At 49.5% G+C, this 13,170-nt stretch overlaps 1 protein-coding gene across 6 annotated transcripts in view; it reads right to left on the bottom strand.

Annotated features, from left to right (window-relative positions):
* KLHDC4 (kelch domain containing 4) overlaps positions 1–13,170 on the bottom strand; it is a 54,005-nt gene that overhangs the window by 3,855 nt on the left and 36,980 nt on the right. For 5 of the 6 annotated variants that reach the window (XM_030298859.1, XM_030298858.1, XM_030298863.1 and 2 more), the window contains 3 exons: positions 6,843–6,935; positions 3,958–4,117; positions 850–925 (listed from right to left, as the gene is read on the bottom strand). In XM_030298859.1, coding sequence (XP_030154719.1) covers positions 850–925; positions 3,958–4,117; positions 6,843–6,935 — 329 coding nt within the window. The remainder of the gene's footprint in view (positions 1–849; positions 926–3,957; positions 4,118–6,842; positions 6,936–13,170) is intronic. The other variant, XM_030298861.1, reaches the window with a different exon arrangement.

Below are 13,170 nucleotides of genomic sequence, written 5' to 3'. Positions count from 1 at the left end.
ACGGCCAGCATTTTACTGCTTGAAGGAAAGAGAGGAGGAAAACCTCCCGAGGGCCCTGCACACAGTCAGGGAAGATACTTTCCTGGGTTGCAGGACACAGGCTCAAGCGTGTGTCAGCCCACTGGGCCCATCCGGGCCCAACGCCGGATAAGTTACTTCTCAGCACCAGACCTCGGTTCCCGCTGGGGAAAAGGCAGGCGCCCTCCTCGGTCACCGCAGGGTGGTGTGGCTGGCTTCCTGAGAAGTGCCCGGCTTCCTGAGAAGTGCCCGGCTTAGCGGAGGCTAGGGTCACGCGGAGGGGTCCCGTCCTTCCACGGTGGACGGCGGCCTCACAGGGAGGGGAGACCCCGCTGCAGGGCCCGGAGCAGACCGGGCACCAGACCCGATCTTCTGGGTCTAGCCCAGCCTGCTCGTCCCAAGACTCACAAACAGGCCACCGCCTCACTTTCTCACTTTCCCGGACCCGTGAAACCCTTCCCAAAGCCCACACCCTAGCAGCCGCGTGCTCTTGGGCGAGCACAAGGGAACGAGTGGCTCCCGCCCTCTCAAGCAGGGGGGCTCCTGGCTCGACACCAGCTCCTGGCTTGTGCTTTTAGCTCAGGCCGTCCCAACCACCCCAGAGGGTGAATGTTCCGGCTGTCCCTGCTGTGCAGACGGTCACCGAGGGTTATTCACAGAACGCCTGGTCTGCCCGCTCAGGCGAGGACACACCCACACCCCAGCCCAGTGTGCAGGGGCCTGTCGCCACCCTCTCTTCCCCATCCCCCAGCCACAGGGCGGGCAAGGCTTTCGGGCAGGACCCCGCAGACCACTGGCCGCCAGGACCCACCCTCCACCCAGCGTACGCACCTTCCCTTCCATCCACAGGCTGCAGCAGGAACATGTCGGAATGCTGCGTGCCTCTGTCCACGTCCTTCTTGACTCTCTGCAGAAGGAACCGGGAATCTCGTAAGAACTGGCCAGGCACCACCCACAATGCCCCACAGGGTCCCCTCAGGCTTGTGGTCTCACTTCTTGCTGGGAGGCCGGGTGGGGCAGAGGAGGGCTCGGGAGCCTTCCTTTGCAGCAGCTTCAAAGAAAGTATGAACCACAACCAGGTCAATTCTGACCTCACCGAGCAGACAGAATAAAAAATGTTGGTATCAGTTATTAACTGTTCAGAATAGATTTTAAATTAAAAAACCCACCGTCCTAAAGACTGCCATCGTGCCAGGAACATTCCAGCACTCTGTTGCCAGTGAGTCCATGGCCTCTGCAGCCAGCCTGGTCTAGGTGCGGGGGTTGTACCGGAGCCCATGGGGTCTTCTCCCGAGGCCGTAACAAAGCCATCTTCCATCGGCAACCCCCACATCCCCGACCCCCTCATCTTCCAATTTGTGTGCTCAGGCTTCACTGCAAGAACCGAATTAACGCTCTAAGCAGAAGCCAGCCGGCCCCGGACTCTCTGCGGCGGTGCCCTGCGGGGCTCACGCGGCACCTGCGCCTACCTACAGGTTACAGTGTCTGGAAAACTGTGCAGCAAAATGGCTTTCCTGCGGGGAGGGCTTGGTAATGTTAATTTCATCTTTGTATCTACCCTTTAACTCCCTATTTCTAACAAATTTGAATTTCAGGTGAGTTTTACATTTACAGACAAATTGAGCGCCCGGTTTCCCTACTAATAACGCCCTCCATGTGTTATATCTGCCGCTAATTAAGGATGAAATGATGATTAAGCCCTATTAATGAAAGTCCACAGTGTATTAAGATCTCCTCGGTTTCCCCCAGTGTCCCTTCTCTGTCCCAAGGCCCCGCCCTCTGATGACCTTCAGCGGCTGTGAGGTGCAGGTCAGCTGTCCCTCTACGGACACTTGTCTGACCTTCTCTCACGACTGGACATGGGCTTCTGGGTTGTGGCCCCTTCTCACCCATCACACCGGGGGTGCATGTTGTCACTGTGACTTATCACTGCTGCTGACCTTGGCCACAGGGCTGTCAGGTCACCGCCCCCCACCCCCGCCCAGCTCTCCACAGTCCTCCCTGGAAGGACATCACTCTGCACAGCCCCACATACTCCAGAGCTCAAGGGCAGAGTGGCTACGCAATTTATGTGGAACTCTGCACAGGGACTTGTCCCTTTTCCCCGATCTATTTATGCTTTCAATCATTTGCATCTAAACGTACAGACTCATGGACTCTGACGTCATATTGTGAGCTACAATCCAATCCACTTTACTCACTTGGTTGCTGGAACCTGGTTCCAGCCTTGGCCATCGGAAACCCTTCCAGCGGCTCCGGTGTCCCTCTGACGCACCCCATCGGTGAGGGTTTCCCATAAGCGCTTCCTCCGGTTGGACAAAATGCTCCAGCCTCGCCCTGTACACCCCCAGCCCCAGACTCAGCCATTTCCCCAAGGAGCCCCGGGTCCTGTCTCCAGAGGTGGGGTCAGAAGCCAAGATCTGGGCACCAGCAGGGCTCGCGGCCGCCAGGAGCCTTTACCTCCGGGCCCTCCCGGCAGACAGAACCAGGAGACACACACACACGCTTCTTTTCCTCTCAGCCACGGGCATGTATTCGCTGGAGACAGAGAGCTAGTTTCCTTCTGGAAAACAAAGCCCACGATCCCGCTGTCCCGGGACTGGACATGTGCCCTGGATGTCCTAAGGCCAGGGAGGCTCCATGTGGGCTACATTGTGGGGAGCAGCCTGAATCTCAGGAAATGAAAACTAGGGGATAGCTCAGGTCATGATCTCACAGTTTGTGGGATCGAGCCCCGCGTCAGGCTCTATGCTGACAGCACGGAGCCTGCCTGGGGTGCTCTCTCTCCCCCTCTCCCTGCCCCTCCCCCACTCGTGCTCAGTCTCAAAAATGAATAAAGATGATTATTTTTTTAAATCACAATGAGACCCCACACATCCACCAGCAAGGCCAAGAATAAAAAACTCTGGTGGGATCAAGGGCTGGCAAGGGTGTGGGGCAACCACTGCGGGACGGGGTGTGACGCTGCACCCTGGGACCCAAGCAGAACCACTCCTGGGTCCCTGCCTCAGAAATGAGAACGTAGAGCCATACGGCGACCTGCACGAGAATGTGCATCGCAGCTTGGTTCATAACGGTCAGAAACTAAAAACAGCCCTGGGTCTGCAAACAGAAATTAGAGAAACCAACCGGGGTGTCCTAGTGGAAAACTGCTGGGCGCCAAGAAGCGAAAGCAGCTAAAACATGCAACGGGGACGGATCTCGAAAGCAGGCCGAAGCGATGCCTGTGCTTTTCTCTAAAACACGCCCAGAAATATGGGTGGAGAGCAGCACAGATGTGAACGACCACAGAAGCAGGGACAGCAGAGCATGGACTACAGAAGAATCCAGGTGGGGGTACAGTAAGTGCTCGCTGACTCTTAAGTCACATCGCAGAAAATTTCAAAATACGAAGGCTAAGAAAGAGCCTGCAGTGAGACACGACCTTATCCCTCTCGGGCTCGCTGACGCGTGCAAGCTGGAGCGGTGCCGCCTGGAGGCTGCAGCCACTGCGAGTGGCCCCTGCGTGGACGACACACCCCAGAGCCAGCAGGAGCCACCCTGGTGTAGGGCACCCAGACAGGCGTGCAAGAACATTTACTTCCGCGTGTCTGCGCGGCTGGAAGAAGTGGCCTGTTCTACACATGAGCCCCCCCCCCATAGCACTTGGGGTCTGTGGTTAGGAGTCAAGACCCTCCCCCCCCCCATCCCCCACGCGGCTCATCCCAATACGGAATTATTCACAGTCCCGCGTTTTCAGAGCATATGGGTTAGAACATAATACGGCTGCAAAAATCTTGATATGTTCACGGGGGAGATTGATACACATCCATTTCTACTCTAATAAAAAGTGTTTCTATTGAGCCAACATGCAATTCTGTTTGGAAGTTTTCATTCTTGGTGACAGTGAAAAGGGCAATACAACACAGTATGTCTGTTTCCATCCACGCCGCATCTTACCTGCTTCGAGTAGCCCCCGTAGATGACAATGCTGCCCTGGGGAGTGACAGACATCTGGCAGCCCGATCTGGGGGTGGGCCCAGTCCCCGAAGGGCACAGTCTACTCCACGTGAACGTGTCCAGGTCAAAGGCGTACACGTCATTGTAGTAGATGTAATCTCTGGTTGTAACATGGTGACACAAAAAGGCAGTAACATTAAAATGTGAACCTGATTAACTTCGAGGTAAACTTTGTACCGTCTGAAACAAGTTCCCAGCTGAAAGTTGAAATCCACACCAAAGGGCTGGAGGCAGGTGTGAGTTTGTATCTGGAAACTAGAGATAACGCTAGCTTACAGAAATTCATTAATTTGCCTGAATCTGAAAGCCTTTCTAATCTGGAAGTGATGCTTCCTCACACAGTTTACAAAACCACAGTCTCACAAATAATTGCATCAGGTTACCATGCGTATAAGCTTAAGCTCATGAATTAGAGATTCAAGTGAATCCTCAGAACGGAGATTCCTGCAGCTGGGTCAGGGCCGTGAAAAGACCCCGAGCCGGGCAGGGAGCCGAGCCGGGCTGAGCTGGGCGTTGCGGAGACTGACAAGCCAGAGGCATGGCCCTGGCGCCCCGCAGCGGGACAGCGGCAAGGGGGCACGCGGCCCTGGGACTTAAGTTGCGAAGGAGTCAAATGCAGAGGGCCTCGAGAAGGGGCCCCGTGCGTGGGGCGGCAGCAGCCCGGCCCGAGTCGTGGGGGGAATGCCGCCTCCTGCTACCATTTCACGGACAGCCGGGACAAAGCCAAGGGGCCTCGGGTCAGAATTACACGGGAAGAGGAAGAGGTGCTCCCCAGGTACTCAAAACAGACAGCCAGGCTTCAGGTGGGAAATTCTACCACAGTCTGAGCAGTTTTGTCTCTCCTACTAGAGCTAACCCAAGTCCGGCCCCCTGCAGCCAGCACACAGAAGGGCCAGCACAAGGCCGGTTTGCTGCGCCGCTCACTTGAACGCTGCGCACAGCGTGGGACACGGGACCAGTCGCCTGCAGGGTGGCCTCCCTGACTGGCACCCAGAGATGCGCCTTCTGTAGGATGGCTTTTCGTACATGAACTGAGGAACGTGGAAGTGTTCGGTTCTAAGAAGACTTCGTTACATTCTCCCGTCTCCTCGGATTTCACACTGCAGGTGTGCAGTAAAAAAATTCTATCCCGCACATGAATATCAACCGTTGTTTGGTTTCAAAAAGCCCAACTAACTTGTTTAATACGGAAGGTTTCTTTACTTGTATCTCCTGCTGTCCTGTGTGTTTGAAGACTTCATAATTTTAAGCAAGATTAACAGGTAATACTTTGAGAACAGTTCTGATTTTGGAAAAGCTGCAAATCACAACCATCGTACAACTTGATCCACTTTATAACCCGTGCCTGCTTCAGCGACACATACACCGTAACCTAGGAGTTCCAAGGAGCAAGGCCTGTGTTGGTCTCCCCAACTGTTTTGGGCCGTTTAAAAAAAAAAAAAAAGTGTGAAGTCTAAATAATAGGTAACAATCCCTTAGGAATAAACTTTTAAAAACAGCCGGGGCTTCCTCATCCAAAATGGCTATAATCAAACGAACACCTGCAAGGCAGGAAGCGGCCCCCTGGAAATGAGTGATCTTTCCTGGAGGCCACAATCCACTGGGCATTCGTTCACCTGGTTTCCTCGTCCGGGACGCGGGACCACGACCTGCCTGCCAACAGTATGGTCTTTGAGACATACTATTAAAGTGCCATTACACCTGAGTTACACCTTTAACAACACAGAATCATCCCTGTTTAACTTCAACTGTGCTTTCAAAATCCTCTCCTAAAGCATGTAAGAATTGATGTCCCCTTGTCAATAAAATACCTTTCTTCACAAAGAAAAACTGCAACTTTAATTGAGCCAAATCTACACCACAACGCCTCAACTAAGACCAGGGTGAGAGGGGTATGAAAAACAATAAGACTCGGCCTAACTCACCTCCCCCTTTGTATCCATGTACGATGACTTCTTTAGGAGCCAGGAATTATCAGAAAAAAATTGTGCAAATGGACCCACAATGTGACAACACTGTTAGCGGTGCCATGACAACTAATAAACTGATTATTTCTTGAAGGATTAGGAGAGGGAAGCGTAAAACACGGCCAGAGAGACACCCCTATCCACCCTCCTCCACATGGGGTCCACTCAGAGGAATGGCCTTCACCAGACATGACAACAGCCCAGACGGATGTCGACACAATACAGTACCGTATTAGGATGGTGACAGGCACGCTAACCTGTCACCACGCGTCTTGTTTCTCGGGACCGAACTACGGACGCTCCAGAGGCTACCATGTGGACGACGGGCTCTCAACCGTCAGGGAACCCGCTGGCCCGACCTGGAGCGCGTACACGCGGGATACACGAACGCGGCAGCTCGTAGCAATGCAGCCACAACACAGGGGCGCACTGCAGGCCCCTTTTTAGACACCACTGCAGAACGCAGGCTCTCACTGCGGGCCCCCCTGGCCAGCCACATCACCATCACCTGCGAATTTGCAGACCCTGTCCCAGGCCTACTGAGTCAGCCACCAGAGGGTGGGGCTCGGAAATCAGAGTTTTAACCAGCCCCCCGGGGGATTCTGTGCCAGGCTGAAAATCCTGTGGTAGATAGGTCTGGCCACACCACTGGCAGGGCACGGCGTAAAATAAAAACACAGAGCCCCTGGTTCAGCAACTATTGAGAATTTCAAGGCTGCCTCGGCTGCGTATCCGTGAAGCTGGCTCTGGTTTTGGGGCATGGGCGGCATTTTCCAGGAGCATTCAGAATGGTTCTTCCCACAAAAACCCACTCCTTTCTGCTTCAGGAAACAGAGAGGTCCTCCTATCGGTACCAACCTCGTACTCTCGTGGAAGCCACCGAAAAGTATTAACTGTCTCTTCCAGGCTACCATCCGATGTCCACTCCGACCTGAAGGGCCTCCTGTTGCCCTAAAATGGAAAAAAAAAAAAAAAAAAAAAGAGAGAGAGACAGCACTTTTTACACCAACTTGTGTTTCACAAGCACTTACTGAGTACAACTTAATTGGACCACAGGCTACCAAGGCCATCCCGAGTCCAGCTGGCTGCTGTAAATGTGGGCAGCCAGGCCCCACGACCTTGGAGTGAGGATTTCTCAGAGGCAGCAGGGACTTGGACACAGAAACCGGACTCCATTAAGACAGCAAACCTCAGCTCTTCAAAATAAACCATTGTACAATCAAACAGCAAGTGACAAAGGGGAGGCTGATTTCTGCAAACACGCACCTGACCAATGACTTGCGTCCAGAAAACAAAGAATTCTTACTACCTCATGAGTAAAATAAATCCAGTAAAATTATAGGCAAAAGACTGGGACAGAACATTGAAATAAAAACAGGAAAGAAAAGACACACAGATGGCCAATAAAAACAGAAAGAGACGGTGAGTACATCGCTCATCGGTGTTCGGTCAACAAGCCCAAAGCTCAGCGCGTCCCGTGCCGAACACCGCCAGCGGCCCTAAGCAAACGGCGGCACCGAAGCTGAGCAGGTGTAAGACAGCACGACCAAGGGACTGTTCCTCACACCGTGAGATGCTCCTGGCACACAGCCCAGCAACGGGACACCAGATACTGACTCAGATGTGACAACACAAGGGCACAGAAAGACACACACACACACACACACGCACACACACACACACGTTTAGAGAAGTTTTATTCATCACTGTCAAAAAACCGGAAGCAGCGAAGAGATGCTTCAACGGGGGAAAAGAGTGAAAGTGCGGTATATTCTCATGATGAAGGACTGTCGGCAACAAGCAGGATACACACGGTATGCACAGGTCTCGTAAACGTCACGCTCGACAGAAGTGGCATCAGAAGGGCATGTACTGTATGATTCTGCTTCTACGTAGGAGATTCTTAAACAGGCAAAATCAATCTATGGTGATGACAGTAGCTGCCTGGGGCCAAAGATTACAAGGGGAATGACGGCAAGCGGGCAGGAGAGAACTTTCTGGAGTGAGGATCACCTTGTCTGTCCCGGGTGTGGTAGTGGTTACACGGACGTGCGTATTAGCTGAAACTCCTCTAACCGTCCACCTAAAAGGCAGGCATTTTATTGAACATGATTCTATCTCATTAAAACTGATATAAAAAAATACGCATCAATAAGTGACCAATAGAAGGGACTTCTGAGTTCTGGCCTGGCATGCAAGGGACTTGGAAGTCACCAGTGTGTCCCAACAAGTAACCGGGAAAGTCAACAACTCCTCTTAGACCCCCCACAAAGGGAGGGACGCAGGTCAAACTGGTGGCCCCCAAATTAGGGACAGACAGGTGCGTGCAGGAAGTCACGCTTCCAGAAGCAGAAGCTCATGAGCAGAAACTGCAGGAACCAGAGCTTGACGGGAAAGCCGCCAGAGGCTCAGGGCAGCAGCTCAGAGAGTGAAAACCCCCAGCGCGACCCAGCGACAGGGCCCCCACGGTACTGTGAGATGTACTCCTAGGAGTTCGAGCGGGTTCCCGCAGGAAACGTCCCAGACGCTTCCCCTCGTGCTCCTGGCAAGGAAGGGGAGGAGGGACCACCGCAAAGTGTGCCTGAATGAGGCCTGCCTTCAGGGAACCCCAGCCAAGGGGAGCCCAGCCGTACCCTGCGGGAGTACAATCAGAGCCAAGTCGACCTGGAGGAAATCCAACTCCCAAACTCCAAACTCCCTCTGGGCGTGCCGGCCCGCCCAAGAAGCGGCGGGCCTGTGCAGTGAGCAGCAGCCCGGGCTCCACAAAGGACACGGACCTCATCGCAGGGCTGGAGAGGGCCCCTTCCAGCGCCTCACTGCCACAGGCCCGACCCATGGACAGCAGTTTCTTCTAACTGGCCCATCACGTCCTGCTAGTGAGAAACACAAAGCACCCCAAAAGGCAAAAAGCACAGTCTGAAGGTTCCCAGCAAGCACCAGAAGCAGACAGCGGTGCCGGAATTATGAGACCAGGAATTCAGCAACTGTGATTCATGCGCTAAGGGCCGCAACAGCTGAAGTAGACAGCAAGCAGGATAGGTGGGCAAGGTCAGGAGCGAGGAGACGGAAATCCTGAGAAAGAGCCACAAAGAGAGACCAAACCAGCAACAGAAACAAGGGCCACCGAGCACGCCTCCAAGGGGCTCGCGAGCAGGCTGGACATGTTTAAGAGCCTGGAGCCACAGGGCACGGCAACACAGAGCTCAAGAACCGAAGACCAAGGAGAAGTAAGCCTGGGGGAAAAACAACAACAAAAAACAGAACAGGATATCCGAGGACCGTGGGCCACTCACGCTGCAAGGTGTAACAGAAGCACAGCGGCACTGCCAGAAAGAGAAGACAGAGGAATGGAAGAAAAACAGGAAACAATGAGAATTTCCCCAAACTAAACTCTGACATCAAACTACAGACGCAGGAAGGTCGGAGAACACTGAGCAGGACGGGTGCCAGGAAACGATACCTAGACGTGGCGTTTCCAAGTTACAGAAAACCAAAGACAAAGGAAAAATCCTGGAAGAAGCCGCAGGACAGTACGCCTTACCTGTCGAGAAACAAAGATAAGAATTACATCCAACTCCTGCTCAGAAACCGAGCCAGCAAGAAGAGTGCAGAGAAATATTCAAAGCAGGGAGAGAACTCTGTGCTCCGCAAAATCAGCCTTCAAAAGTAAAGGAGAAAGAAAATGTTCTCCAACGAACCAGACTTTAGGGATCTGGCCCAGCAGACCTGCCTCGCAAGAAATGTTAAAGTCTTTTAGAGAAAAAAAAAAAAAAATATATATATATATATATGGGTCAAAAACTCGAATCTACGTGAAGGAAGGAAGACAAATGAAGAAATTAGTGAAGTCAAAATAAAACCATTTCATTTTTCTTATTCTTCACTGATCTAACGAGTAACAATTTGTTCACAACAGGAGCACTAATGTATTTGACTGTGTGTCCCTCACTACACACACACACACACACACACACACACACACGTTCTCACGCATGAGTAGGTGTCAGTGAAATGAAAGACAGCAGTCATACAGGGAGGGGCCGACAGAAGGAATTAGGACTATTTTGCTATTTCAAGGTATCCACACTACTCACGAAGTGGTACAATGTTATCTGAAATTGGACTCAGGTTAGCTAGCTGTCAATGCAAGCCACTAAAAGTAGCAAAAAAATAACTGATGCTAAGAAAGGAGAAAAACTGGGATCTTATGCTGCATTAAAACTACAAAAAAACAACAAAAAAAGTCAAAGACAAACAGAAGAACAAGGAAGAAGGGCAACAAATAGAAAACAGTAACAAATACAGTAGATATTAATCTAACATATCAATAATCATTTTCAACGTTAATGGTCTAAATACACCAATTAAATGACAGAGGTTGTCAGAGTAGATCAAAACACAAGACCCAGCTATGCGCTGTCCACAAGTAACCCACTTTAAACATAAAGACACCTGCAGATGAAAAGTAAACACAAGGAGAACTAATTAGCTTTGATTAGCTGACAACTAATCAAAGAAAAGTAGGAGTAACTACATTTCAGACAGCGCAGACTTCAAAACAAGGAAAGTCACCCGGGACTTCAATTGCCATTACATAAGCGTAAAGGGGTCAGTTCTCTAACGAGGCATAACAGTTCTTAACATGGACACACCCGACAACAGAACATCAAACTACGTGAGGCAAAAATTAACAGAATTGCAAGGAGAAAAGAGACATCTGCTATCACAGTTAGAAAATTCAACGCCCCTGTCTCAAAACTGGACACAGCAGCAAAAATCCACAAGGACAGAGCCGAACTCAACAACACCATCAATCAACTGGATATAAAGGCCATCTACAGACTACTTCATCCAACAAGGGGCAGAATACACATTCTTCTCAAGCTCACACAGAACACTCACCATGACAGACCATATTCTGGGCCAGAAAACACACCATTAACAAATTGAAAAGAACAGAAATCATACAATTTCTGCTGTTAGAGCACAGTGAGAATAAACTAGAAACCAGTAACAGAAAGAGAGCCAGGAGGGGCGCCCGGGTGGCTTAGTAGGTTAAGCGTCTGACTCTTGATTTCGCCTCAGGTCATGGTCTCACAGTCTCGTGAGTTCGAGCCCCACGTCAGGCTCCACGCTGACAGTGCAGAGCCTGCTTAAGATTCTCCCTCTCTCTCTGCCTCTGCACCTCCCCGCCTCGTACTCTCGCTCAAAGTAAATAAATACACTTAAAAAAAAAAAAAAAGATAGATGGGAAATACAAAATACACAGATCAAACAACATATTTATAAACAACATGTGGGTCAAAGAAGAAATAAGGAGAAAATTTTAAATATTTTGAACCAAATGAAAATAAATATACAATTTATCAAAATTTGTGGGATACAGTGAAATGTATAGGATTGAATGCACATGTTAGAAAAGAAGAAGGATTTAAAGCCAATAATCTAATTTTCCACCATAGGAAACTGGAAAAAAGAAGAGGAAACTAGACCCAAAACAGAAAAGAAGACATAATAAGAGAGCACAGCGGTACCTGGGTGGCTCAGTCAAACGTCCAACTTTTTTTTTTTTTTTTTTTACCTTTAAAAAAAAATGTTTATTTTTGAGAGAGCACAAGCGAGCATGCAGGAGTGAGGGAGGGACAGAGAGAGAGAGGGAGACAGAGGATCCAAAGCAGGCTCCACGCTGATAGCAGCGAGCCCAATGTGGGGCTCAAACTCACAACCGGCGAGGCTATGACCTGAGCCAAAGTCAGACGGACACTTGACCAACTGAACACCCTGGTACCCCAAACATCCAACTCTTGACTTCAGCTCAGGTCATGATCTCACGATTCGTGGGAATGAGCTCCATCCACATCCCAGGGTCCATGCTGACAGCAAGGAGCCTGCTTCAGACTCTCTCCCTCTCCCTGCTCGCTCGCTTTCTCTCTCTCTCAAAATAAATACATACTTAAAAAAGGGAATTAGAGCAGAAATTAATATTTTTTGAAAATAGAGAAAAATCAACAAAACCAAAAGCTAGGTCTTTGAAAAGACTGATAAAATTGATAAGCCTCTAGCCAAGCTAAGAAAAAAGGGAGAGAACACAAATTACTAATATCAGAAATGAAAGAGGGGACGTCACTACAGATCCCACAGAAATTAAAAACATTAATAACAACAAAAAAAGCAATACCACGAACAACTCCATGCCCACAGATTTGATAACCTGGAAAAGGTGGACTAATTCCTTAAAAGACAGAATTTACCAAACTCCACATTAAAAAGTGGACAATCTGAACAGGCCTGCATCTATTAAAGATATTAATAATCTTCCAAAACAGAAAGCACCAGGCCCAGAGGCATTCATTGGTGAATTCTACCAAATATTTAAGGAAAAAAATTGTACCAATCCTCTACAATCTCTTTCAAAACATAGCTTCTGTCCTCTATCCAGCACTACCCTACACCCAAACCAAAGACATCACGAAAAAAAAGTCTACAGACCAGTATCTTTCAGGAACAGAGATGTAAAAACCCTCAATATTAACAAATCGAGTCAAAAAAAGTATGAAAGGAATTATATACCATGACCAAGTGGGATTTATCCTGGGTTTACAAGGCAAGTTCCACATTCTAAAATCAGTTAACGTAAGCTTACATCATATCAAGAGACTAAGAAAGAAAAATCACAGGATCATACTGATAGAAGCAGAAAAACTATTTGTCAAAATCTAACAACCATTCATGATAAACTCTCTCAGTAAACTAGGAACAGAGGGGAACTTTCTGAACTTGATAAAGGTCTACAAAAAACCTACGGCTAATATCCTACACAATAATGAGAAACTGAAAGCTTTTCTGCTAAGATCAGGTACAGAGCAAGATGTCCCCTCTCACCATCCCTTTCAACATTGTCGTAGAAGTCCTTGGTAATGCAACAAGGCAAGAAAAGGCAATAAAAGGTATAAATATTGGGAAGGAAGACAGAAAACTGTCTTTGTTTGCAATTGACATGATCTATGTAGAAAATCTGAAAGAACTGACAAGAAACTTCCTGGAACTAATAAGTGATTACAGCAAGGCTGCAGGCAGCAAGGTTAACACATAAAAGTCAACTGCTCTCCTAGATACCAGCAATGAACAAATGAAATTTGCAATTAAAGACAATACTACTTATATTAACATCCCAGAAATGAAATAC

This window comes from Lynx canadensis, chromosome E2, assembly GCF_007474595.2.
Source record: "Lynx canadensis isolate LIC74 chromosome E2, mLynCan4.pri.v2, whole genome shotgun sequence".
Classification (NCBI taxonomy): domain Eukaryota; kingdom Metazoa; phylum Chordata; class Mammalia; order Carnivora; family Felidae; genus Lynx; species Lynx canadensis.
The sequence above is the reverse complement of the archived record's forward strand: the minus strand, read 5'-3'. Positions and strand labels throughout refer to the sequence as shown.